Below are 23441 nucleotides of genomic sequence, written 5' to 3'. Positions count from 1 at the left end.
GCAGTAAAAAAAAATGAATTGATGTCGAGTAAAGCAAAGTGGAAGAATAGTACCTGGCAAGCTAAATCTCTGACAAATTATTAGAGAACGGAAAGAGCGGGTAAGATCCACGGGTTGTAGATTATATGATTTTGCTCTAGAGAGTAGGGAATGGAAAATAACTACAAAGTGACGCTAAGCAGGCTTTATAAATATGGGCGATTCAAAGAGCAGATTGACCTCTAACCCGGTTTTGTCTTGGTGAGCATGTTTGCAACACGACCCCTGCAAGTCTAGATTCATGGATTGATCGTATAGGTGGCTTGTTGCAAAAAGCCCCGTATCAGATTGGACAGATTCAAGCAGACAAACAGTTGACTCACCCAAGCCATACCGTTTCATGCCGGGCATTCCACTTTTGTGGTTGCATCTTGCCAGTCGAGATGCTGTAGTGGAGAACTCGGGGACTACGGGGTGATGTCATATGCAGGTGTTTGCCGCTTTTGTAAAGTTTGCCCTATTTGGTTAGTTTGGTTAGTTTGTATATTTGTAACGTTTGCTTGGTTTGCATAATGTAGTCTATGTTTAGTACAAATACAAAGCCTTGGAACAAACCTTGGAAGCATGTGACAGAAATCTGTCTGTATTGCAAATGTATGGTACAACTGGCAGATGTGGATGACTCTAACTAACATAAATGACAAAAACCCGCTATTTCAACAATCTGAGCGGTAATGATGACTAAGCGTAATACATGGTATGCCGAGTACTCGAAATCATGTGATCTACATGGTATAATACCATGTAAAATCCATGTATTCAACCTTGCACTTTGACAGCATGTTTCAGACAATCTTTCTTAGTCTCCAGTATAATAATATTTTATTCAAAGAAATAATGGTCCCTTTCATCAGTATAGGAAGTCCCCCGGCCTGCTCGACGGACGAGTATATAAACCCCGAAAGAATCATCTCAAATGAACTATTCATCAGCTTGAGAACATCACAACAAGGTATTCCCATCCTAAAATGGCCAACATTTTTCGACGTCTGCGCAAGGCCATCAAGTCCCGGCGGTCCGCCTCTAAGAATAAAGACACCGTCATTAACAATTTGAACCGCGAATTAGCCGGGCTAGAACAAGAACTGGCTCAAGCCATTCATGCATTAAACAATATTCAGACGCAGCTCGAGCACGACCCTATGCCCGCACACACCACCTCAGGTAACCTAAATCTTGCTATTCCCCCTTTCCGACCTGATTCGGAATATCAATCTGACATTCCTAGAACAATTTCGCCAACAGAGAGAGTGCCAACCTGTATCGATGATATCTGGCTCTGTTCAGACAGTGATTCATTCCTAATAGACGCAGAAGAGCGGTGGCGGCATAATGACCCAGAGCTTGCAATGGAGCTTGCCTCGCGAGTCATCAGTCATGACCCTTTTCTGTGTGAACTCGATGAGATGCGATGTCGACTTTTTATCGCTGCTGTTCAACACTATCTTCGCCAATATGAAGAGTCTATGGCGACCCTAGAGATGGTTGTGCAAATTAATACCTGCTATACCGTCTTCAATAATCCAGAATCTAGTATTATCACCGGCATTACTCATTTTATCAAAGGAATGAACCTCATGAAACTTGAAAGGTTCCTAGAGGCTTATTGGTCGCTTTCGCGAGCACTGTATATCCCAGGCTACAGCGAAAAGGCCCGTGAGTGTCAAAGGGAGGCTATCATTGGATTTACTCGCATAGAGGCTGCTGAATTTGATTACGCACCGGCAGCGTCTACCCACGCATTATTAGACTGGGAAGATAGTGACTCATCTTGAAAATGAAACCAACTTCTAAAAGACTATACATTTGTTTAATGTCGCTACTCGGGTATTTCCTCTGGGTCATTCGTTGATGCCTGACTCTCGCAATAAGTAATTCAGCTTGTATCTACAAATGTATTTATCGCGGTCATACAGTAGTCTGGGTGAAAAGTCCCGGGAATCAGATTGATATTGCGAATCAGGTTGGAAAGGGGGGATAGCAAGATTTAGGTTATCTGAGGGGTGTGTGAGGGTGTGATGCTCGGAGCGGCTTGGTATAGTACCTGGGCGCTTTGCGTTGTCATTCATTCCTAAATTTCAGTAAATCCATTCTTTGAGCTAAGCCTGGACTTACTCTCCCTAAATGAAGGCGAAAGACTTTGAATATTCTTCTATGGGAATACCTTGTTGTGATGTTCTCAAGCTTATGAATAGTGCTTCCATAGAAATAGTCCAATAAACCAAATTTCCACAGTTTGAGCTTCAGTTTAACGTAAATTGTAACAGAAATCTTCTGTCTAAATTATTTCCCAGCATGTTTAGTATATACTCCACAGTTTTATCTACTAGGGTACACCCGACGTATGTATATCTTGACCTCGCCAACACCTCTGGGATTAGGTAGAGAATATTTGGTACTGCATACATGTAGTAACTCATTTTATTTCTTCCTTTCTCAAACTTACGGACTAAACCAAAAGATAAACAAAGAGAACAGAATAATAGATGCGCCGTTTCAGCCTCAGTGAGGTTAACAATGGGATTGAAGCAAACAAAGGAAAGAAAGACTCAAATCTCGGTATCCCTGTAAACAAACAGCTTTGTCTCGAATTTGTCTGGGTCAAGCCCCTTTCAACGCGTTTTTTGTCGTTCTTATCGACACGTCTATGGGATACATAAGAGCTACTACTTCTTTCTTGCTATCTTCCTCCATCAACGCCCGAGCTATCAATATTCTCTTCCATCTCTTTCATCTGACAGAAAATTTTGAATCATTGCAATACAAACAGCAATCCCATCATATCTGCTTCACATATCTACCAAGGCCCACCCCTAAGGCTCCGTCAGCTCCAATCATGTCCGGCAGCACATCCCGTGTGAACAATGGCAGGGGCTCTTGGCAGACCACGCCTCCCCTCTCTTCTCAAGAAGAGCAAGATCTCATACTCGAAGCCCGTGCTGTACGAGAGGAAAAGCTCGAGCTTCTTGCAAGACTCATCCACAACATGTCCGTCGAACTGACCGATGGAGATATCTCCCATATGTACTATCAAGTCGAGGTTAGTTCATACCTCTTACCAGCCTCGAACTTCATCGGCAACGAAAACGCCTCCGAAGCCGAAATCATGGTCAATCTCGCCAGGCAATCTGCAAATCTATCTAAGAACCCGCTCCTCGTTGCCAAGTGTGAGTTTTGGATGGGACGGGTTGAGTTTCTGCGCGGAAATATGAGCAAAGCTCACAAACACTTCGTGAAAGCAAATGCTTGCGCCATGGATCCGAACGAGGGCGTCGAATGCCAGGACCTGAGCTTTTATCTGGATATCACCAGGCATGGAATTAGTGATAATACTCGGTTTGCAAGACTGCGTGCTCATGAGGCGGCTATCGCAGCACATGCTAAATTTGAAAAGTCTGCGAACAACTCTGTCTCGACCGAAGATAAACGCAAGCGACCATTGAGGACTTGGAAGGGGGCTCTCCTCAAACTGCAGTTACCTTTGGTCAAGCAACGTCCGCTTACTAAAATCAGAAAGCCCCGATCTAAGGTGCCGATTCAAAAAAAGGTGGACAAGGAGCATATTCAGCAAGGGGTGGATAACCAGATGAGCTCGAAAAATGAGGTTCTTGGGAAGGTCCTTGCAGAGGAGCTTGGATACGAGTCTTGGAGTGATTCTGGAGAGGACACCGATACCGATACTGAGGATGAATATGATGATGATGACGACGACCCCAGTGGAGGCCCTGCAGATGTTGCAGATGGCAAAACACATAAGAACGCAGATGAAAAGGCAAACTCTCCAGGCACCCCTGGCAGCCCCCAAAAACCAGAGCTCCCCACTAACCCGACCACAGCTCCAGTCAAAGTTCCGAGTGGACAATCTGCGTACGAAATGCCCAAGCCGGGATCAGCCCGGGACCGGTTCAGACAAGAATGTTTCCAGATGGGCCTCACATCAGTAGTCAACGCAGAACCCTACGAGCGTCCGAAAGAAGCATTCGTATTTGGAGCCCCCTATGAATTGACAAAGCAGACTCAATTCCGACTCGGTTTTTTCAAGGTCGGCCTAGCAAAACGCAGCCGCCCAATGACCATTTTCCCGAAACAGAATGGCGAAATCACTATTTCCCCTGAGGAATGGGCATCGATTGAAGAGCAGGCTCGTAATAAGATCGTCACTTATGAATACCTGCGAAGAGAAAGAGATGAGTTGGTCAAGGTTGCTAGGGAGATGTAAGTTCGGGACGGATTGAGACTTGCAAACAATGCGTCAGAATATGTAACCACATGTGCGAATATATGTATGAATTGATTTGATGGAGTTTTCCTTCGATACCGAGTTTCATAATCTAGCATTAGATGAAGTAGCCTAGCGTGATAAACTAACAATAAATTCCTGTAAATTCATCCCTAGAGACAAATATAATGGTATTGTTTCAAGCCCTAAAAAATGACAATCTATGCAACAGGAATTTTATTTTCAGTTATAATGTCAATACTGGAAATTTCTTACATCAATTGGTCCAAGTGGCCTAACAGTTTCCTGGTCTAGCGGTTATGATTTTCCGTTAACAAATGCGATTAGCAGATGTTCCGGAAAGGTTCTGGGTTCGATTCCCAGGGAAACTATTTTTTTTGTGTCTTTTTATTTTTTTGCCCTTTAGAACCGAAGGGACATTTGAAGCACCTAAACTTTTTTTTCCCCTCCAAAGGTTATATATACTACATGTAAAAGCCGTTTGTACACTCTATCATCTGTGCCACCGCCGTATACAAAGTACATATAAAAACAATGTCCGAAAAGAACATGTAGAAAGAACATCCTGAAACACATCCGAGTGTTCACATGTAAACATTTTTGAATATTTATTATCTGGGAGAAATATACAGAGTACGTGCATCAGCAAGAACAGAGGCATGAGTGGCAAACTATGTATGGTTGTTATCTTAAATCATGGAGGTCATCAATTAACAGTAGTTTCAATTGGAAAATTCCTATCTTCAATAATAATATGACCATAAACTAGTAACTCTTCTAAAATCTACTGGCCTAAATAATGAAATGATTGTTTCAGTAATGCATGAATGATCGATTGACTGTCTAAATTGGTATTTCAAAAACAAGAATTAAGTAAAATATGTGCGCTGTTCAAAAAATTTTCACGGGTGTATCATAGATGCCAAATGCTTAGGCAGCGGCGGTAGCAGCGGTTGCAGTGATGGGGAGCCAGTGGGGAGCGTTGAGGACAATTCCCATAAGACATCCAGCAAGGGTACCAGCGATGGGGATGGTCATGATCCAAGCAAACAACAAGAGACCGACACGCTGGAAGTTGACGGCCTTGAGGGTTCCGTTGCACAGACCGACACCGACAGTGGCACCAGTGATGCACATGGAGGTGGAGACGGGCAGGGAGTACTGGGAGAAGACCAGGACGGTGATGGCGGCACCCATCTCCATGGAGGAACCGCGGGAGGGGGAGTGGTAGGTGATCTTGTTACCCATGACCTTCATGATGTTGTATCCGTAAGTGCAAAGACCGATGGAAATGCAACCGGCCATAACAGCGAGCTGCCAGATAGGAACGGGGGACTTGGCACCGACGTAATCACCGGTGGACCAGGCGGAGTAGATGGCAGCCCAGGGGCCGACGGAGTTACCGATATCGTTGGCACCGTGGGCGAAGGAGGCAGTGCAAGCGGTGATAATCTGGATGAAAGAGTAGGTGTGCTCGACCTCGTTGGGGTACTTGGCGGCGTTGGCGTAGACACGCTTCATGCGCTCACCCTCGGGAGTACCCTCGTTACCGGACTGGGCGGAGTGGATATCGTAGTGGAAACCGTAGAGAAGAGCGACAGTGATGTGGGCGGGGATGCGCTTAAGAGTGATGATCATGTTGCGGACCTCGTAGATCTCACCGGGGCCCAGAGGGTTGTCGCGGAGAAGGCGCATAGCCCAGCCAATGGGACCACGGCTTCGGAGGAGCTTGGCGTTGTGACGGGCCTCGGACTGGTCCATGAGTTCACGGTAGCTGGGCTGGTTGGCCTCGAGCTTCTCAACGGATCGCTCCTCGGTAGAGCTGGGGATGGAGGCAACACCGGTCCTGGGCTCCTTCTCATCGATGGGCAGGTGGGTGTCTTCATCATCATCATGTTGCACGACAGCGTAGTTGGGGACCGTGGAGACCTCGGAATCGGTGGGCATGGGGCGGTTGAAGAGGAGAGGGCCCTGGATGACCATCCACCATTTGACACTGGGGTCCTTCCTGATCACGCGAGCGTGGAGGAAAGGAACGAAGAAGATGGCAGACAGAAGGCAGACACCGCCACCAGTGCCCATAGTGACAGCAGCCACATACCAGGCGGGCTTCTTGCTCAGGCCGAGGCTGGGGGAACCCTTGTACACAATGGAGACGGTACAAACGGTGGCAGCAACAAGGAAGAAGAAAGGAGCAGTCCAGACGGCCCAGGGGATAGGGTTTCTGCGCACGTGGACAGTGTACTTGATCAAGGAGAAGATGATGGCGGCAAAGCAGCCGGAGATGGCGGGGGCCATGCCGAGACCAGCGAAGATAGCACCGAGACCCTTACCATCGTTCCAGCCCCACTGAACCTTGGAAGCACCAGCAGTCGCAACACCGACACCGGCAACAGCGGAGATGAGAGAGTAGGTGGAGGAGACGTGGGCGGAGTTCTTGGTACACCACATGACCCATGAGGATGCAGCGGCAAGGGCACATGTGAAGGCAAGCATTTGAACACCTGGGTTGTCCTTGAAGACATCGTTGGGAATGATACCGTTCTTGATAGTATCAGCGGTACGGGCACCGACAGCGATAGCTCCGACGAATTCGAAAATTGTACCGAGGACCATAGCCTGGCGATATGAGATAGATCGGGAGGAAACACTGGTAGCCCAGGAGTTGGCAACATCGTCTAGGAAGAAAGCATAAGGGGTTAGTTTTTTTTTCTGCCAGGGTATAGAAGATGATCAATGTTACTCACTTGCACCATTGTTGAATGCATCAAGCATTGCAAACAATGTGCCGATGGCAAAGACGTAATCGTATTGGTGGAGATACATCTTGATAGGTGTGTATCTCTCAAGTCACAAAGCTTTTGATGTTTGAGAAGTGTGTCTGAGGAAAGAGAAAACAAAGAACAAGGTGAGAGTGCCTTTTTATGTATGTATTCCAAATTGATATTTTCTATGCACGACAGGGCACTGTGGCGAGCACCCTACACCCAGGACAACTTCCAATTTAGGAAATGCAGACCACACGTGCTTGTCCTACTCGCAATGGAAGCCCATGAGGTCTTGGCAGAAAGTGAATGTAACAAGGCCTGGCCAAGAGAGAAGGAGCTCCATTTTCCACAAGCTTATGGTCTCAAGCAAATTGGATAAGATCTTGGCAGGACAATTTTGATTTTGACATGCGATGGAAGCGATGGAATTATATCCGAATTGAGTTTAGCTTGGGTGAAGTTCATATAGATTTCTATAAAGAGGACATCTGATTGGTTGCAGGGATCTTCCCATTGGACAGTTGCGGCTCTTGGCGGGGGTGGGGGCGCACGGCCCACCTCTACCTATGAGAGTCCCGTAAGACTACACGTGGGTGTATAAGAGGTTCATCCCCAGACTTGACCTTCTATTGACCTCCCAACCTCTATCAACTTCTGTCCCAGGTGGGGGTTTGTGTTCTAGAAACCATCCCCTTTACAGTATTCCCCCTCCGTCAGTGGATCGGGCATTCCGAACAAAATGCACACGTGCTCTTATTTACCTGTACCCTAGGAATCTGTCCAGTCTTAACAGCCACAAGCAATTGGTGGCGGCAAAAGGTCGGGAAAAAAATTGGAGCTGAATATGACTTGATGTACTTCCAAGGAATTTACAGCCTGGGCAATATGTATGGCTGAGTAAAAGAAGAATATGCCCACGTGTGTACAATAAGAGACGTGAGACAACCTGAAAAGGTCCATATAAATGAATATTACTAATATATGTCCTATATAACACTGAGGGAATTTCTTGCCCCACTAGTTAGAAGGCGTTCGCATTTGTCCTAAGCCAGTTTAGCCAACGCTCGCATGACCACCTGTAATATCAGAAACAACGAATCAATTGCATCGATCTATCCCCGAGGTACCTTCTTGTTAAGATATCTGATTTCTGCCTAGTCAGAACTCTTTCCAAACTTACTCCCTGAAATACCGTATGATTTGGTAGTGTGTCTGAATCTGCATCTCTAAATGGATACATCCCGATACGACCTCGCTTTTCACTACTCCATAACATTCTGAAAGAGATCTTTCAAACTAGCACCGGGCGTTGAGTCGGGCGTCAAGATGGGAAATTCTTAAGTGATCTAAACAAAATAAGTTAGGCCAGAAGAAACGGGCTGAACAGTCATTGGCTACTTCATGATAGGGGGAAAATATGTCCGGGCATCACATTGATTCTCATGAATTCTGAGTATATCGAAGCATTTCATTTTTGGATTGACTCAGTAGATACTGAGCCAAGATGCTGAGCCAAGATACTTTCCCGCTACAACATCATACTATGGTCTACCGGAACCCGGGTCTATCAACACCCGTATGCTTGACTCCAATCTCCCCATTCTTGACACCCCAAAGTGTCTCCTGACTCCGGTTTATCCCCTAGTCCACATCGAATGTCGTCTCATGAGTGTCATGTTCGGCATGTCCGTCATGAGTGTCATGTCCGTCATGTCCGTCATCTCCGTCCAGTATAGGCTGCTGTCTCGACCGAGGTATGAACTGAAGACCAATCGTGGTAGTCTCATTTGAGCTACTGTGATTCGTCGATCGATTTCTATTCCAGAATCCGAACAAAGCTCGCAACGCCGGGAGAGAAAGAGCGATGATGGCAGCACTAATCTCTGCAGTAGACCACGCCATCACGACCGAGAAATACCAAGTCGCATCATCCGGGTGTTGCAACGCGACTATCATGGAGATCATTCGGAGAATGGACGTTCTATATTCTGTGAGTTAACAGGCAGCAACTGGGAAAGATGACAAATGCTTACACAACCGCACTAAATATATAGATGTTAGCTACTTCATTTCATTCACTGCTGTCGAAGAAAAGGAGAGAACTTACAAAACTCCCACGCAAAGTACAAGTGCCAATGCTAGCTTTCTTGCTAGCTTTGCCTGCAGCGAGAAGACAATGTGCATTGGCAACAACAGCACAAGCAAGTCACAGACGATAGTGAGCACAGAAGTTGAAATAAAAACGGTCACAGAGCCCATGCATTTACCTTCCTCGCCGCCCCACAGGGCAGCGAGAGGAACACACTGCAATGCGACAATGAGTGTCTGCGCCACAAACACAACCGTCACAAAAGCGAAAGACATCCGGAGATAGAGGATAAATCGTGGCATTTGGTTGAGACGAGCATAGAAGGTAATGCCGGAGATGCGACACAGCCACAAATTGAACATATACACGAGTTGAGCTCCAACAAGCCACTTATACATATGCACCAGGGTCTCCGGGTTCTTCATCAACGCTGCAAGATGCTGACCAGAGCCATAATGAAAGACCACCACTGAAAGCCCCAGAACTATCCAGCTGACTATCTAGATGGATGTCAACTTTCTACCAGAGGTCGCGAGTCATTCGGAGGTCAAGCATATTTACCTGTGCGATCACGATTGTGAGATCATCCCATCCCAGCTCACGGATCAGATACCCCCGAGCATACAGTCGAACCAGAACGACAACCAACGAGAGCGTCGTAACAACGGCCATGCCGATAATCGCCGGCTGGCGGCGGTCCTCTGCCAAAAAGACCGCCGAATACTCAGAGGACGTCATGCCGAAGTGGGCATTTGAAGAATTGATTATATTCCCCGGAATATGAAGTTGAGGGCAACGAACTGTGATAAAACAGACCCCTAGCCAGTCCAACAAAAAACGTAAGCGACCCTCTAGACTTTTCTCAAAACGAGGCGACTCCGCTCTAATATCCGACCTACGATCCCTGCGGCACAAAATTTTAAACCAACGAATCAAATCATTGCGAGATAACGCAGCTACCTAGAGCTATGACCGATATGTGCTAGCAGCCCATCTCCGAGTTAGCGTCAGCGCAACTACCAAGCCCCAGCCCCACATGGACTCGACATGGCCAACGCCAATGCACGTTAGTTTCACTATTCCAGCTTAGATCGATGCAAGACAGCGGAGAATATACTACAATGACCATTTTCAGGAGAAGTTATGAACAAAGCATTATCTTTATGAATGGTCTGTGTGTTAAGAGTACGTTTAATCCTAATCATTCCCCTCACGCCAAATCCCATAAATAAAACTTCATCCCCCTACGTGCGCGGGACTGTGTATGTCAGAGATCTTCAATTGAGATGCTTTCTTTACTTGTGTCCGGGGCGGCCGTGCTCACTTTGTTCAAGCTATCGGTGTTAGGGTTTGTTTTGTTTATCGTGCGGGCGGTGGTTCGCAAATATTGGACGCCGATCAGAGATATACCCGGCCCGTTTTTGGCTTCTTTTTCGAAATTATGGCAGGTTTACCACTTGTGGAAGGGTCATGGCGAGCAAGAACTCATTGATCTCCACAAGAAGCATGGTTGGTTTATCTATTGTTGCTTTCATTCTAGATTCTAACAAGCATGCCAGGATATTTTGTTCGCATTGCTGAGAATGAAGTCAGTGTCTCTCATCCAGACGCAGTAAAGCAGCTCCTCCAAGCAAATATAGCAAAAGTGTGTACTTATCCCGTTTTCAATATATCCGGTATTCACAATTATTCAAAAAGGGCCCTTGGTACTCAATCTTCAGCCTACCAGACTACCACTATGTGAACCAGATGTCCGAATTGAACCCAAAACGACACATCGAAAAGTCACGGAACATAGCCGCCGGCTTCGCACTATCAAACATCATCAAATCCGAGCCACACGTAGACGAAATCCTCCACAGTCTTGAAGAGCGCTTCGACGAATTAAGCAAAAGCAACGAGGCAGTGGATTTCGACAAATGGTTCAGCTTCTTTGCCTTCGACGCGTTGGGCGAAGTGACATTCTCGAAATCCTTCGGCTTCGTGGAAACAGGCACAGACATCAGAGACGCGGTTGCAAACACCAAAGCCCTGGCCCTCTATATCGCAGTCATGGGCCACTATACCTGGCTACACAACCTGACGCTCGGAAACCCGCTTCTGAGCCGCATTGGCATCCAGCCTTCGTCGCATGTCTTCGATACCTGTCTTGCTGCTATTGATGCACGCAAGAAAAACCCCGAAACAAGAAATGATATGATGCAGCGCTGGCTGGATGTTCGGGCTAAATATCCTGATCGCATGGCGGAGAATGAGATCTTTGCGGCGGCTGTTGCGAATATCGGGGCTGGGGCCGAGACTGTCGGTGCGACAGCTCAGGCGTTTGTTTACTACCTCCTGCGTCATCCGCACTATTTGCAGCGACTGCGCGATGAGATTGATGCTGCTCAGGATCGCGGTGAACTCTCGCCCATGGTGCAGTATAATGAGGCGCAGAAGTTGCCGTTCCTTCAGGCTTGTGTAAGTAGCCATTTGCGGGGAATCAATTCCAGGCGTCTTCAGCTGACATTTTGAATAGTTGAAAGAGACGTACCGTTTCCACTCGGCTGCTGTTGGTGGCCTTCCCCGAGTCGTGCCACAAGGTGGAATGACTATTGCCGGCAGATATTTCCCTGAAGGAGTAAGATAAGCCAAGCCGCATGGGCTCTGTACCGTTTAGTTCTTTATTTAATGCTGACTCGATGTCTAGGTGGTTCTCAGTATCAACACGTGGGTCTTCCATCGAAACCCGCAAATCTTCGGCGAGGATTGCAACAGCTTCAACCCAGACCGCTGGCTTGAAACCGATACCACTTATATCGACTCATTTTTGATCCATGTATGTATTTGATACCATCTACACCACTTTGAAATATGTGCTAACATATCTATTATAGTGGGGAGCCGGGTACAACCAATGCCCTGGCCGCAACCTTGCTCAATTTGAGCTACTGAAACTAATGGCAACACTGATAAGAGACTATGATATTGAGCAAGTGGATGCTAAAAAAGAGTGGGTATTCAAGAGCCAGTTTACGGCTGTTCCGTCTGGATGGCCATGCAAGATTCAAAGACGCTCGCGCGATTGATCAAGGAGGAAAGAATAAAACAGAAAGAAAAGAAAAGAAAAGAGAGGGAAGGAAAAACGGGAGAATCACCGACGGCGCAAGCGGTCCCATAGCCTCCCCATGCCTGCCATTGGTTTATCAATAACGACAGTGGGAATAGCCTGTAGAAGAAACCCGAAGGGAATAGATATGGCACCAAGAACGATGGAATATGCCCATTGATCGCCAGTCAACTTTGTGATTGAGAATGCCCGCCCGCCGACGAACATAATGAGGATTTGAGCGCCCGTCATGATGCAGGTGATTGCTATGAAGAGCCAGTTATGATGAATTCCTTCGATGAGGTTAAATGATCGCTCAATTTGTCGATTGCTGTGCTGGGGTTAGTAAGACGAAAAATGAGGGTAGTCTCAACATACTTGTACATGTTGAATATCTGCATCCAGACATAGGTATTGAAAACAGCAGTCTGTAACTGCGATGTTTGAAGAGCACTGTGATAAGAGAAAATAGAAGCCCCCGCGAAGTACAGGACGAGTGTTACTGCCATCTGATACACAGATTGGCCAATAATCATCTTCCACATGGTAGGAGTAATCAAAGGTGTAGATGTTGCTTCAGGTTTGCGGTTAAGGATCCGGCGAGGAGGAGGGTCAGTTGCTAGCGCCAGAGCGGCAAGAGTGTCTTGGAAGAGGTTTACCCACATGAGCTGCACTGGTGTCAGAACCGACTGCTGTGACGAGTTGGCTACCGCCGAGACAAATGCCAGGCCCACGGAGGTGAAGGTGATGGTGATTTGGAACTGGAGAGAGGATATTAGATCGGTCGAGTATTTATACTCCTTGTTGATAGAGCCTCTAGCTTACCTGCAAAAATTTCTTGACGGCATCGCTGACTGCTCTTCCCCACATGATAGCTTTGACAATCGAAGAGAATGTATCATCCAGCAGGACAATAGAGGAAGCCTCACGAGCAATTTCAGTGCCAGATATTCCCATCGAGAATCCAATATCAGCAGCTGCAAGGGCGGGGGCATCGTTGGTGCCGTCTCCAGTGACAGCAACGACTCTCCCAAGCTCCTTCAGACGCTGTACCAGAACGCGTTTATCATCTGGACGAGATCGAGCAAGAACTTTGAGGCGTGGAACTAGCTCCTTCTGCTGTAATTCGTCTAGCGCACGGAATTCATCGCCTTCCATCACAAGATCATCTGGACTATTGATAATTCCACATTCTTCTGCAATGGCTCTTGCTGTTAGAAGGTTGTCACCGGTAACCATGCGCACAGTGAGACCTGCTTTATGGCTGGTATCTACAGCATCCCAAGCATCGACCCGGAGAGGGTCTTGTAGACCCAAAATTCCTTGAAATGTAAGCCCTTTTATCAGCTCTTCAAAGTCGACAGTTTCCCCCTCGCCTCTAAAAGGCAAATCCTCAACATCACGGAAGCAAATCGCAATGGTGCGCAAGGATCGTGAGGCATACTGAGTAATTGTCTGGCGTATTTGTTCAATACCCTCCTCGGTGATTGGAGCAGTATCAAGCCCCTGCATTGGCTGTGCAATTGTGGCCACACATTTCCCAAGGAGAATCTCAGGAGCACCCTTCACATACGATCGATATAACCCACTAGCCAGTTTTACAACTGTGACCATGTATTTGCGAGAAGCATCAAAGGGCAAAAGATCCACAACTTCCACACTAGCACGATCAACGTTGACCTGACCAAGCTCGAGATAGTCCTGGGAGAATCTTAATAAGGCGGCCTCTGTTTGGGGCCCAAGGAACTGCCGACCCCCGTCATATTGGCTTTCAATTGCAGTCGAGTTGATCGCGATAGATTGCCTCAAAAGCGACCTCGATTGACCCGAGAGACCGCTCATGCATTTTGCCACAGATGAGGACTTTTCTTCGTCCAAAATGTTTGTACTGCTAGCTCGATCAGTAAATTTCGAGGTAGCTCCAAAGAAACCCGAGACAACAGTCATTTCATTTTGTGTCAGCGTTCCCGTCTTGTCTGAACAGATATCCGTGGCTTGTCCCATCGTTTCACATGCTCGGAGCTGCCGAACCAAGTTGTTGTCTCTCATCATTCGAGTAGTGGCAAACGACAACGCAAGTGTAACTGCTAAGGGAAGTCCTTCGGGGACTGCGATCACAACGACAGTCAAGGCCAGAATGAAAACATTCAAAAACGATTGTCCCTTTTCCGAGGCTGTTTCGGTGCTATTCCGGAGACCGACACAGAACTGGATGAACAAGATTACGAACAGTACAAGCGCCGCAAGTGCACCAAAGCGCGCGATGTTCTTTGCAAGACTGCTGAGCCGTACTTGAAGCGGGGTGAACCCTGGATCGGTGTCGAGAGAGAGTAGGATTCTTCCGTAGCTTGATTTCGTGCCTGTAGCCAAGACAAGGTACATACCGACTCCTTCCACGACTTTGGTATGAGAGAGGATGAAAGGGTCGACCTCATGAGAGCCATCAGGACCAATTGTATCGATAATGCTCTTATCAACCGGATTAGACTCGCCAGTTGCCGAGGACTCATCGCATTTGACCTGATGGCCCCTTATCAACACCCCATCAGCAGGCACGATATCCCCAGGACTGATCTGGACAATATCACCAACAACAACCTCTGATATAGGAACCTCATGAACCCTCGCAGATCGAAGGACCCAGACATTACGATCTTGCTGTTTCTTATTGAGTTTCCGGAACTTGTACTCCTTTTGATAGTCGTTCGCAGCACCGGCAAGAGTAATGACGACAATAGCGACGAGGATGGCAACGCCCTCCACCCATTCAACGGGCGGGTTGTCAGGAGTATGCTTAGTTCCAAATGTCTGGTACAGCCCTAAAGCAAGCGAGATAATAGCAGCGCCTGTTAGAAGGAATAGCACATGGTCGTTGTAGGCTGCCCACATCAATGATATGAAGCTCGGGGATGGTTTTATGGGTAGGCGATTGTCCCCGAAGAATTTCCTTCTATCGATGAATGCATCGTGACTGAGCTCTGTCGGGATTGGTGGTTCATGGATAACGACCTTTTCTGTTGGTGCGGTGCTTGTAATACTCGCCGCGACATTCACAGGAGCATCTAGGAATGTCTCGTCCAGGCTCAGACCGGAGTGGAGGTCGGTTCGCAGTCCTTCCTCTAAACCTGTTAACCCACCGAGGGCATGGAACTCCTGGACATCTTTGGATTGTACAAGGTCGCCTAATTTGTCGGGATTCAGGGAAAAAGTCGAAAAAGTCGATTGGGCGGATTGTTCTGTGACACGTTTTGATCGCGGGTTCTTCTGGGTATCAGTAAGACGCATTTTTAGGCCTCACCATCGTTAAACTCACTATTCGCGACCAAAAAGAAGACACACGAGACCCATTGGCGCCTGAAGTTGGCGTCATTTCATGGAGAATCTCATCGAGAGAATTAGATGGATAAAATCAGAGAGGAAGTGCTCAGATGCCCACATGGGATGTTTCCTGTTGAAATACAAATACGCGTAAAAAAGGGGAGGAACTTTAAAATACGGCAGCTTGGCGTAAGGCAGGTAGATGCGAAATATACATACATACGTACGATATTTACATAGGTAAGGTCTATTATTTCTGAAGAATAAATAGGAGACAGGATATCAAAATATTATAACCCGACGTGAATGTTTATAGTATTAGACATCAATGCTGTATCATTGACTCGGAAGATGTTCGACAAGCCACTCCGTGCTCCGTGTACGAGGACGATATATGCAGCTTAATGCACAATCAAAGTCCTAGAGCAGGCAACTAAATTTCTCACAGGGCTATGCTGTCTACTCTACTCCCCCAAGCCCTATATATCACACAAGAAGATTGTCGACAGTCTCAAGTCTTGGCAAGGAGGCTGTGCAAGACTAAAGACCATATCAATGCCCAAGGCTGGCTGACCCCTCCATCTAAATAGTTCAAAAGAGGTGCACCGGCGCCAACGAAGCTTGACAATTGGTCACTGAATTCGAAAAAAAATTGATTAAAAATGGCTAACTGGCTAGATATTGACTAACGGCGCTGGGAAAATTCGGCAATGCCTCTCCACATCCCAAGCCCAAAAGAGAGCCTAATTCAACGTACGCAGTACATGCTGATCCAACGTATGCTGTGTAGTCCGATCTGCTGCTTCTACCCATGCTACCCTCCTCAGAGCCTCCTGCGCCGCCACGGTATCTGGGTGATCCGTTCCATATATCTTCACCCTGCCAGAATAGACCGCTTCGGCTATTTCACTGGCGAGGTCCCACTTGCTTTGTGACTGGTATATAAAGCCCAGATTGGCCATCGCGTCGAGTGTGTGCGGATGGGTTTTGCCTAAAGTCTCTTCCATCAAATGCACAGACCGGGCTGTCAGGTTCTCGGCATCTGGTGATTTCCTCATCATATGATATGTCGCTGCGAGATCCGCCATGGCAGCCAGTGTGCTTGGATGACGTTCCCCGAGGACCTCGTTCATCAAAGCCGTTGCTTTCTCCCCGAGATCTTTGGCTTCTTCGAGCTGGCCTTGACCGCGACATGTTGAGGCAAGGTTGCTGATGGACATCAGCGTTTGGGAGTGTGTTTCGCCGAGCGCGGTCTTGCTGACAGCCACGACTTCTCTTTCAAGGCGCTCGGCATCCGACCATCGGCCTTGAAGCCGGTATGTAGATGCAAGGTTGGCCATAGAGGTCAGGGTGAATTTATTATTTGTCCCAAATATGTCTCGACTAACAGCGACAATCTCTTGTTCTATCTGTTCGGCGGAGTCGAGCCTCCCCTGATCTCGGTGAGTCGATGCCAGAGTAAGCTTCCAGCTCAACAGTGATGAATGGGTTGCAGGTAATTCTTTTCCCCCGAGATCGACCAGTCGGCGCGCAATTGTTTCAGCCTCTGCGAACCGACCGAGACCGGCATACGATGTAGCCAAATTGGACATTGAGACCAAGGTGGATGGATGGCTGGGACCGATAGTCCTCTCCTTCATCTCGAAAATCCTCGCATCAAGTTCTTGAGCTTCGATCCAGCGCCCCTGACTGCGATATGTGGAAGCTAAATTCGTCATCGAAGCCAATGTCTGGGGATGCGCCTCGCCGAGAATACTCCGTCTCAAGTTGGTCACCCGGACAGCGAGAGCCGCAGCCTTATCCAGCTGTTCGAGGCCCCAATATGCCGAAACGAGATTGTTCATCGCTGTCATGGTCATAAAATCTCGCTCTCCCTTCAGGCTCTCGCAGGAATCCAGCACTAGAATGCCTAGGTCTTCGGCAAACCCCCATGAGCTGGCCTGCAGCCATTTCTTTACACAAGCGCTTAACTCTTCGAGTGTTATTGTCGTTGCATCAGAATCTGCGCCTGGCGCGCGCACGCGATTCTTTGCTGTCGTTATTGCCGATTCCAGGTCTGTTGCTGCGGTCGTCAAGTTTCGGCCATGATATGTGGTCACGAGTTCACTGACCTCCCTCTGGAGCGACTCGAGGGAGGGAGGGGGTCTGTCCATAGATCACAGGCAGCGCAAAAGAGATCATGCAACTTCGGTGGTAGGTTGTGTGAATGGTTTGATAGGCTCTCAATCACTTACCCGTATTGGATGAGCTTTGGGTGAAGAGATGTGTTGAAGATAGAACTGCGCGACCGATATGTGATGCTGTCAAGAGATAATAATCAACGCATTGCCAAGGTGGGTATGTGGGGGGGACACGAATGTCAATGTTCCATAATGACAATACCGAGCAGAGAGAGGGGTCGAAGACGGTGTTCCCCGAGTAAATTATTGACAAGTAATATGACGATCCTCATTCCAAGAAATCGTATATTTATAGCTCGTAATGTATCCCATAAGGCTGAGATTTAATATAAAAAAATGCTGTTGCCTGAAAGCGGTATACTGTATGTATACATATATTTTAAGTACATCATGTATCGAACGGCTAAATTCCGGTTCAGCCCTACGGTGTCAACCCCCATTTCCCCAGTGGAGACAAGACAGTTCTGTTTGGCGCTAGTAATAGGGCTGTAACTTTAATTAACGTGGAATATTACTAGTATCCCGTATTTGTACCGTGGTAACATTTGAAACACAACTGTTCCCAAGATCCAACGTTGGAACCTTCGTTGGCCCAACTGATTTCCCCGGTATCCCGAGGGTCCCATCACCTAAGCTTCAACACTTTAACCTGAGAGCATTTCTCCAAATTTACCATGCTCTCTCGTCGAGACACGCAACCAGAGTCCCGTGGACTAGAGCCCAGTCGCTATCAGCGTCAACAGCGACAGCAAATTCAAGATGCAGATATAGACCCTTGGACTCGCATCCAGGGATTCTTTAAGATGCCATCTCAAACAGGACTGAATGAACTGAATATCAATCACGGATGGCCAGTTATGGTTTTGCTACCTCTTGCCGGACTTGCAAAAATATTTCATTGGCATGCGACCATAGTTCTCGTGGTGAATATCGTCGCCATAATATTCTTGTCCGAGGCCATATCTATCTCATCCGATGAACTCGCTGAGCATCTTGGAGAACTGCAAGGTGCCTTACTCAGTGCTACATTCGGAAATACCGTAGAGCTCACGGTGAGTTACAATTATTGCCCTGAATGTTGAAATGATATAATACTCACGCAGTCTACCTAGGCGGGCATTCTGGCTCTAGTTCATAACCAGATCCCATTTGCGCAGTCTGTCATGGTTGGCAGTATTCTTTCAGATATTCTGCTTGTAAGCCCTCACATTATCAACGTACCAGCGGTGGTCTATCACCTGACTGACAGATAAATACAGATCTTCGGCTGCTGCCTCATCACAGCGTCGTACAACAAGGATGTTCTAGAGTTCAACAGTGCCCTTGCAAAGACGTTGTCCTCCTTGATGATGATCACAGCTGTGACAATGCTTCTTCCAACTGCTCTCTACTCGACTTTCCCAGTATCTGAGATCGATGATAGAGTGCTATCCTTCTCACGAGGAACGTCATTGGTACTCCTCGTGCTCTATGGAGGCTATCTCTACTTCTACCTGGGGACACACAAGCACCTCTTCCTTTCAAGTGACAGCGAAGCTAGTGATGATGAAAATGACGGAGATTCATCGCCCGCAGCCAGCCGAGTCAGCTTAGTTTCATCAATCATCCGATTGATAACAGCCGTGGCGGCAACAGTCTTTTGCACAGAACTCCTGCTTGAAAGCACCAGCGATATATCAAAAACACTCGGAGTCTCTGAAGTATTTATCGCGATTGTTTTCATTCCAATCGCCAGCAATAGTACCGAGGGAATTTCTGTCATTACGGCATCTCGCACAGGTGACACAGACTCTGCGATCCGGGTTATCATTGATAGTCTCTTGCAGATTGGTCTGTTCGTTATACCATTCTTGGTGATTATCGGCTGGTGCATTGCTGAACCGATGACCCTTTTCTTTGACTCGTTCCAGACTGTTTCCATGTTTTTGGCCATTCTGGTGGTTAATCATCTACTTCGTGATGGACAGTACGCTTACATTCATGGTGCAATGCTGCTTGCTCTGTAAGTTTCCCTGCACTACTTACTGAGTTCCAACAACTCTTTTACTAATATATAATTATAGTTACACTAGTCTAGTTGCGGCATTCTATGCTTACTAGATATGTAGCCTATGGATTTTGCCGCTTCACTACATATTAGGGAGATACCTCGAGTAATCAATGATATGATATATCTGGACTGGACAATTTTAAACACCCAGGAAGATGACATTCACCGGCACCTCAGGCCTAACAAAGAACGAGAATGTAATGATAATGTATCTATTAAGAAAAAGCAAAGTTAATACCAAACTATAAGCCCAACAAGGCAGTGCGAGTGACTTACGTTCCAATCAACATCAACCCCTCGAAGTAATTACTCCGCCCATCAGAAATAAGATAAGTCATAACCACAACACTAAGCAAAAGCGTTGTAGCCTCAAACCCATCAAACCTAAGAATAAGCGGCCGCTCGAAAGCCCAACCAACGAGAACCAGCAGCGGAGCAATAAGCATCGTAATCCGCAACACATTGTTAATAACCGCCCTAATCCCAAGCTCGATCTGATTGAAAGTCCGGGATCCCACCACGATAGAGCGATACTTGACCGAATTTCCGAGTAGAGGAACAAGTGTCACTGCAAGGAAAGACTGGTTCATACCCGTGATCGAGGCGACCCCCTTCAAACTGCTGACTATGTAATACGCGCACGCAAGCGCAGATGTGGATGCAGCTGCTAGGATTATAGCTGCTGGACCCTTGCCAATATACGGCTGCGGGATCTGAGCCTCGACGATGTGGTTCTGGCGAGACTGATTGCCGTTACGGGCCTGGTCTCGCTGGCTGAACGGGGTGCTGGCGAACATGGCTGCATGAGTGCCGAGGCGGAAGATGAGAAATGTAAGGAGCAGAATGACAAGGATAATGGCTGTTACGCGTTGCGTCACGAGGATTTGGTCTTCCGGGGTGGCTTTGGCGGATGGGAAGACGTCCATTATGGTGGGGAGGGCGAGGAGGATAAAGACAACCATCATGAGGGAGGAGAGGACTGTTGTGAGGGTGCGATCGAACCGGAGTCGCTTTTGGTCATAGCCTGAGACGAAAATGGTGCTGCCGAGGACCTGCATGTATAGTTTGTATTAGGAGGAGATTCATAGCACCGGTGGTTGGATTTGATACTGGGATTTACCAGTAATAAGTTGCTGAGGACACTTCCAAGTATCACGGACTGGGATATGTGCAATCGATTTTGTGCGATCGCATTAATTCCGATCTGAATAAATGATTGTCAGCCTATGTTTGAATTGAAGATGGAGTCTGTCGTCCCTGATATTACCATTAATTCCACCGAGTTTCCCAGTGTCGATTTCAGCACTTCATTGACAGCTCGGCTACCACCTACGGACAGCGCATCGACTGATCGGTTAATCCATGATCCAAGTGGAATCAAAGCGACCGTGTTGATGGTGAATATGGCAGTGCTGTTCAGCTTCAGGGCTCCTGTTGTGATACCGATAAGAGGTATTAAAAGTGACAAGAGGCCTAGGTGCTGCTGAACCTGTGTCATGATGGAATTGTAATTTAGCATAGGTGAGTCCCGACCGGGAGACATGATTCATCGAGGGGAAAGGTGAAGCCGAGAGAATTTACCTGTCTGTACGGAGTAGAAAGCCCCCAGGTCAATAAATGAGGCTCTCAGTATTTCAAAATAATATTTCCATACCGATACTGTTACATGTAATTTAATTGTAATTAAAATGTAATTAACTGAAACATGTATTTTATCTGCACAGCTCTCCAAGTAGAAAACAATCCCAGAAATTCTGCAGTTACACTGAAAGTGCCTACGTAGATGCCTAGAGGCTGAAAAAAAGGCAGTGGAGTAATACATCCCCCCTTCCAAGATCCCAAAATCAAATGCTTCTTGGTCTTTTCCCTCACTCTTTGACATCATGAATGACACAGCTCATCCCCGACTTCGAAAGTCCACCAAAATTGACCCTGAAATTATGATCGGGTCGCTCGAAGCAAACACAGCCCATGAGCAAGATGCCTTATTGAGAGAGGCCGAACGTACAAGCAACGGGGAGGAATCTGCAGAGTTGCGTGACACAAACCACCCCGGCACGAAACGCGCTCTCTTCCTAGACAACTCTGTTGTACGTGTGATTAAGATTACATTGGGATGCAGCTATAGCAATTTGCTACTGCCGTTTGTGTTTTTGGGCATAATTGCGGGGGGTCAAGGATGGGATGACTCGATCTCCTTCGTCTTCAACTTCCTGGCTATTCTTCCTCTCGCTGCGTTGCTGTCGTTCGCCACGGAGGAACTGGCAAAAAGTGTCGGCCAAACTGTCGGAGGATTAATTAACGCGACGTTTGGAAATGCGGTTGAAATGATTGTAAGTAGCTGAACAGTTGACCCTCCGTTAAGGGAAACTGACGTTGGTGTTTGTGCAGGTGGGAATCACTGCGGTCCGACAGGGAGAAATCAGTATTGTGCAGTCTAGTATGGTGGGCAGTATCTTGTCAGGAAATCTCCTGGTAGGTTTGGTTAAAAGGGGCACGTTCACTGCCTAGGTTATTTTTTCTACTTACACAAAATTTAGATCCTCGGCGTTTCATTATTCTGCGGCGGCTATGCAAAAGACGTGGTGGGTTTCAACGTGGATGTTAGTGGAATAATGTCATCATTGATGGTGGTGTCCTCCGCAACGTTGATCATTCCATCTGTGCTCTATTCAACTATACCGTCCAAGTCCCACGCAGTGGAAGCCAGCGTCCTGAGTCTCTCCCGTGCCGCCTCCGTGGTCCTACTCACATTCTATCTGGTCTACCTCTACTTCCAACTGAAGAGTCACTCCGAGTTATTTGTCGACGATAAAGAAGAAGAGGAAGAAGAAGAACGAGTTCTGGGTCCCTGGTCGGCAAGCATCATCTTGATCCTTGCAACTCTCGGAGTCACTGTCTGCTCTGATCGTCTTGTGGACAGCGTCGACGGCTTTGTAGACAAATGGCATGTGAGCCGGGCTTTTATTGGCCTGATTGTGGTTCCCATTGTCGGTAACGCGGGAGAATTCAACACTGTCATCAATTCTTCGCTCAAGGGGAATATGGACCTTGCGATTGGTGTGATTGTGGGAAGCACGTTGCAAATCGCGTTGTTTGTGAGTCCGTTCCTGGTCATGTGTGGCTGGATTATCGGGCAGCCCATGTCCTTGCGCTACAGTCCCTTCGAAACTGTGGTATTCTTTCTATCGGTAATAGTCATGGACTGCCTGATTCGTGGAGGCCGATCCAATTACTACGAAGGGATTTTATTGGTTGGAACGTGAGTTTCCACATGATCTGTTCTGGCTGCCTTCAGTACTAATGATTTCTTTTAGATATCTGATAATCGCAATTGCATTCTACGTGCACCCAGACGCAGTCGATGCACCCTTTGTTTAGGATGCTGCAGGGTGGCTAAGATTAATTATTTCTAGTTAGATACATTACATTCGGACAACATATGAAATCCATATTTCTGGCGATCGCTCGAAAACCATTTAAATGTAGAAGCAATACTATATTTAGAACAAAAAGCAAGAATCGCCTTCAAACGGTGAAGTCGCGTCCACGGGTCCACGGGTAGGGCTGAGACTTGCCTAATACTTGGCGCGGTGAGATGGATGCACCAATTTCACTTAAAGCAGTACTTTCGATCTAAATTAACTCGGCTGGTATCCGGATGTACTC

At 47.2% G+C, this 23441-nt stretch overlaps 10 protein-coding genes across 10 annotated transcripts; 5 read left to right on the top strand and 5 right to left on the bottom strand.

Moving 5' to 3' along the window:
• Positions 1 to 1007: 1007 nt before the first annotated feature.
• Positions 1008 to 1814, top strand: N7479_011036 (uncharacterized protein; the record flags this gene model as incomplete). Its single annotated transcript, XM_057258727.1, has 1 exon — positions 1008 to 1814. The coding sequence occupies one exon, from the start codon at positions 1008 to 1010 to the stop codon at positions 1812 to 1814; it is 807 nt and encodes a 268-aa protein (XP_057106185.1).
• A 1061-nt stretch (positions 1815 to 2875) lies between these two features.
• Positions 2876 to 4658, top strand: N7479_011035 (uncharacterized protein; the record flags this gene model as incomplete). Its single annotated transcript, XM_057258726.1, has 2 exons — positions 2876 to 4254; positions 4550 to 4658. Coding segments are annotated over 2 exons (1488 nt in total), but the record flags the coding sequence as incomplete, so codon positions are not given.
• Positions 4659 to 5209: 551 nt separating this feature from the next.
• N7479_011034 (inorganic phosphate transporter) lies at positions 5210 to 7105 on the bottom strand (the record flags this gene model as incomplete). Its single annotated transcript, XM_057258725.1, has 2 exons — positions 5210 to 6957; positions 7027 to 7105. 2 exons carry the CDS (start codon positions 7103 to 7105, stop codon positions 5210 to 5212), a joined length of 1827 nt encoding a protein of 608 aa, XP_057106183.1.
• A 1583-nt stretch (positions 7106 to 8688) lies between these two features.
• N7479_011033 (uncharacterized protein) lies at positions 8689 to 9874 on the bottom strand (the record flags this gene model as incomplete). The annotated part of the gene is made up of 3 exons (XM_057258724.1): positions 8689 to 9028; positions 9155 to 9636; positions 9698 to 9874. 3 exons carry the CDS (start codon positions 9872 to 9874, stop codon positions 8689 to 8691), a joined length of 999 nt encoding a protein of 332 aa, XP_057106182.1.
• A 548-nt stretch (positions 9875 to 10422) lies between these two features.
• N7479_011032 (cytochrome P450) lies at positions 10423 to 12204 on the top strand (the record flags this gene model as incomplete). The annotated part of the gene is made up of 6 exons (XM_057258723.1): positions 10423 to 10645; positions 10696 to 10781; positions 10835 to 11596; positions 11655 to 11756; positions 11826 to 11954; positions 12013 to 12204. 6 exons carry the CDS (start codon positions 10423 to 10425, stop codon positions 12202 to 12204), a joined length of 1494 nt encoding a protein of 497 aa, XP_057106181.1.
• A 65-nt stretch (positions 12205 to 12269) lies between these two features.
• N7479_011031 (ATPase P-type K/Mg/Cd/Cu/Zn/Na/Ca/Na/H-transporter) lies at positions 12270 to 15509 on the bottom strand (the record flags this gene model as incomplete). The annotated part of the gene is made up of 3 exons (XM_057258722.1): positions 12270 to 12555; positions 12603 to 12985; positions 13050 to 15509. 3 exons carry the CDS (start codon positions 15507 to 15509, stop codon positions 12270 to 12272), a joined length of 3129 nt encoding a protein of 1042 aa, XP_057106180.1.
• A 776-nt stretch (positions 15510 to 16285) lies between these two features.
• Positions 16286 to 17695, bottom strand: N7479_011030 (uncharacterized protein; the record flags this gene model as incomplete). The annotated part of the gene is made up of 1 exon (XM_057258721.1): positions 16286 to 17695. One exon carries the CDS (start codon positions 17693 to 17695, stop codon positions 16286 to 16288), a length of 1410 nt encoding a protein of 469 aa, XP_057106179.1.
• Positions 17696 to 18396: 701 nt separating this feature from the next.
• Positions 18397 to 19728, top strand: N7479_011029 (uncharacterized protein; the record flags this gene model as incomplete). The annotated part of the gene is made up of 3 exons (XM_057258720.1): positions 18397 to 18774; positions 18835 to 18918; positions 18982 to 19728. 3 exons carry the CDS (start codon positions 18397 to 18399, stop codon positions 19726 to 19728), a joined length of 1209 nt encoding a protein of 402 aa, XP_057106178.1.
• A 183-nt stretch (positions 19729 to 19911) lies between these two features.
• N7479_011028 (uncharacterized protein) lies at positions 19912 to 21315 on the bottom strand (the record flags this gene model as incomplete). Its single annotated transcript, XM_057258719.1, has 4 exons — positions 19912 to 19984; positions 20049 to 20824; positions 20893 to 20976; positions 21040 to 21315. The coding sequence occupies 4 exons, from the start codon at positions 21313 to 21315 to the stop codon at positions 19912 to 19914; spliced, it is 1209 nt and encodes a 402-aa protein (XP_057106177.1).
• Positions 21316 to 21655: 340 nt separating this feature from the next.
• On the top strand, positions 21656 to 23153 carry N7479_011027 (uncharacterized protein; the record flags this gene model as incomplete). The annotated part of the gene is made up of 4 exons (XM_057258718.1): positions 21656 to 22105; positions 22164 to 22247; positions 22313 to 23034; positions 23090 to 23153. 4 exons carry the CDS (start codon positions 21656 to 21658, stop codon positions 23151 to 23153), a joined length of 1320 nt encoding a protein of 439 aa, XP_057106176.1.
• Positions 23154 to 23441: the final 288 nt, after the last annotated feature.

This window comes from Penicillium vulpinum (genome assembly GCF_028829585.1).
Source record: "Penicillium vulpinum strain IBT 29486 chromosome Unknown utg000004l_segment0_segment0, whole genome shotgun sequence".
Classification (NCBI taxonomy): domain Eukaryota; kingdom Fungi; phylum Ascomycota; class Eurotiomycetes; order Eurotiales; family Aspergillaceae; genus Penicillium; species Penicillium vulpinum.
The sequence above is the reverse complement of the archived record's forward strand: the minus strand, read 5'-3'. Positions and strand labels throughout refer to the sequence as shown.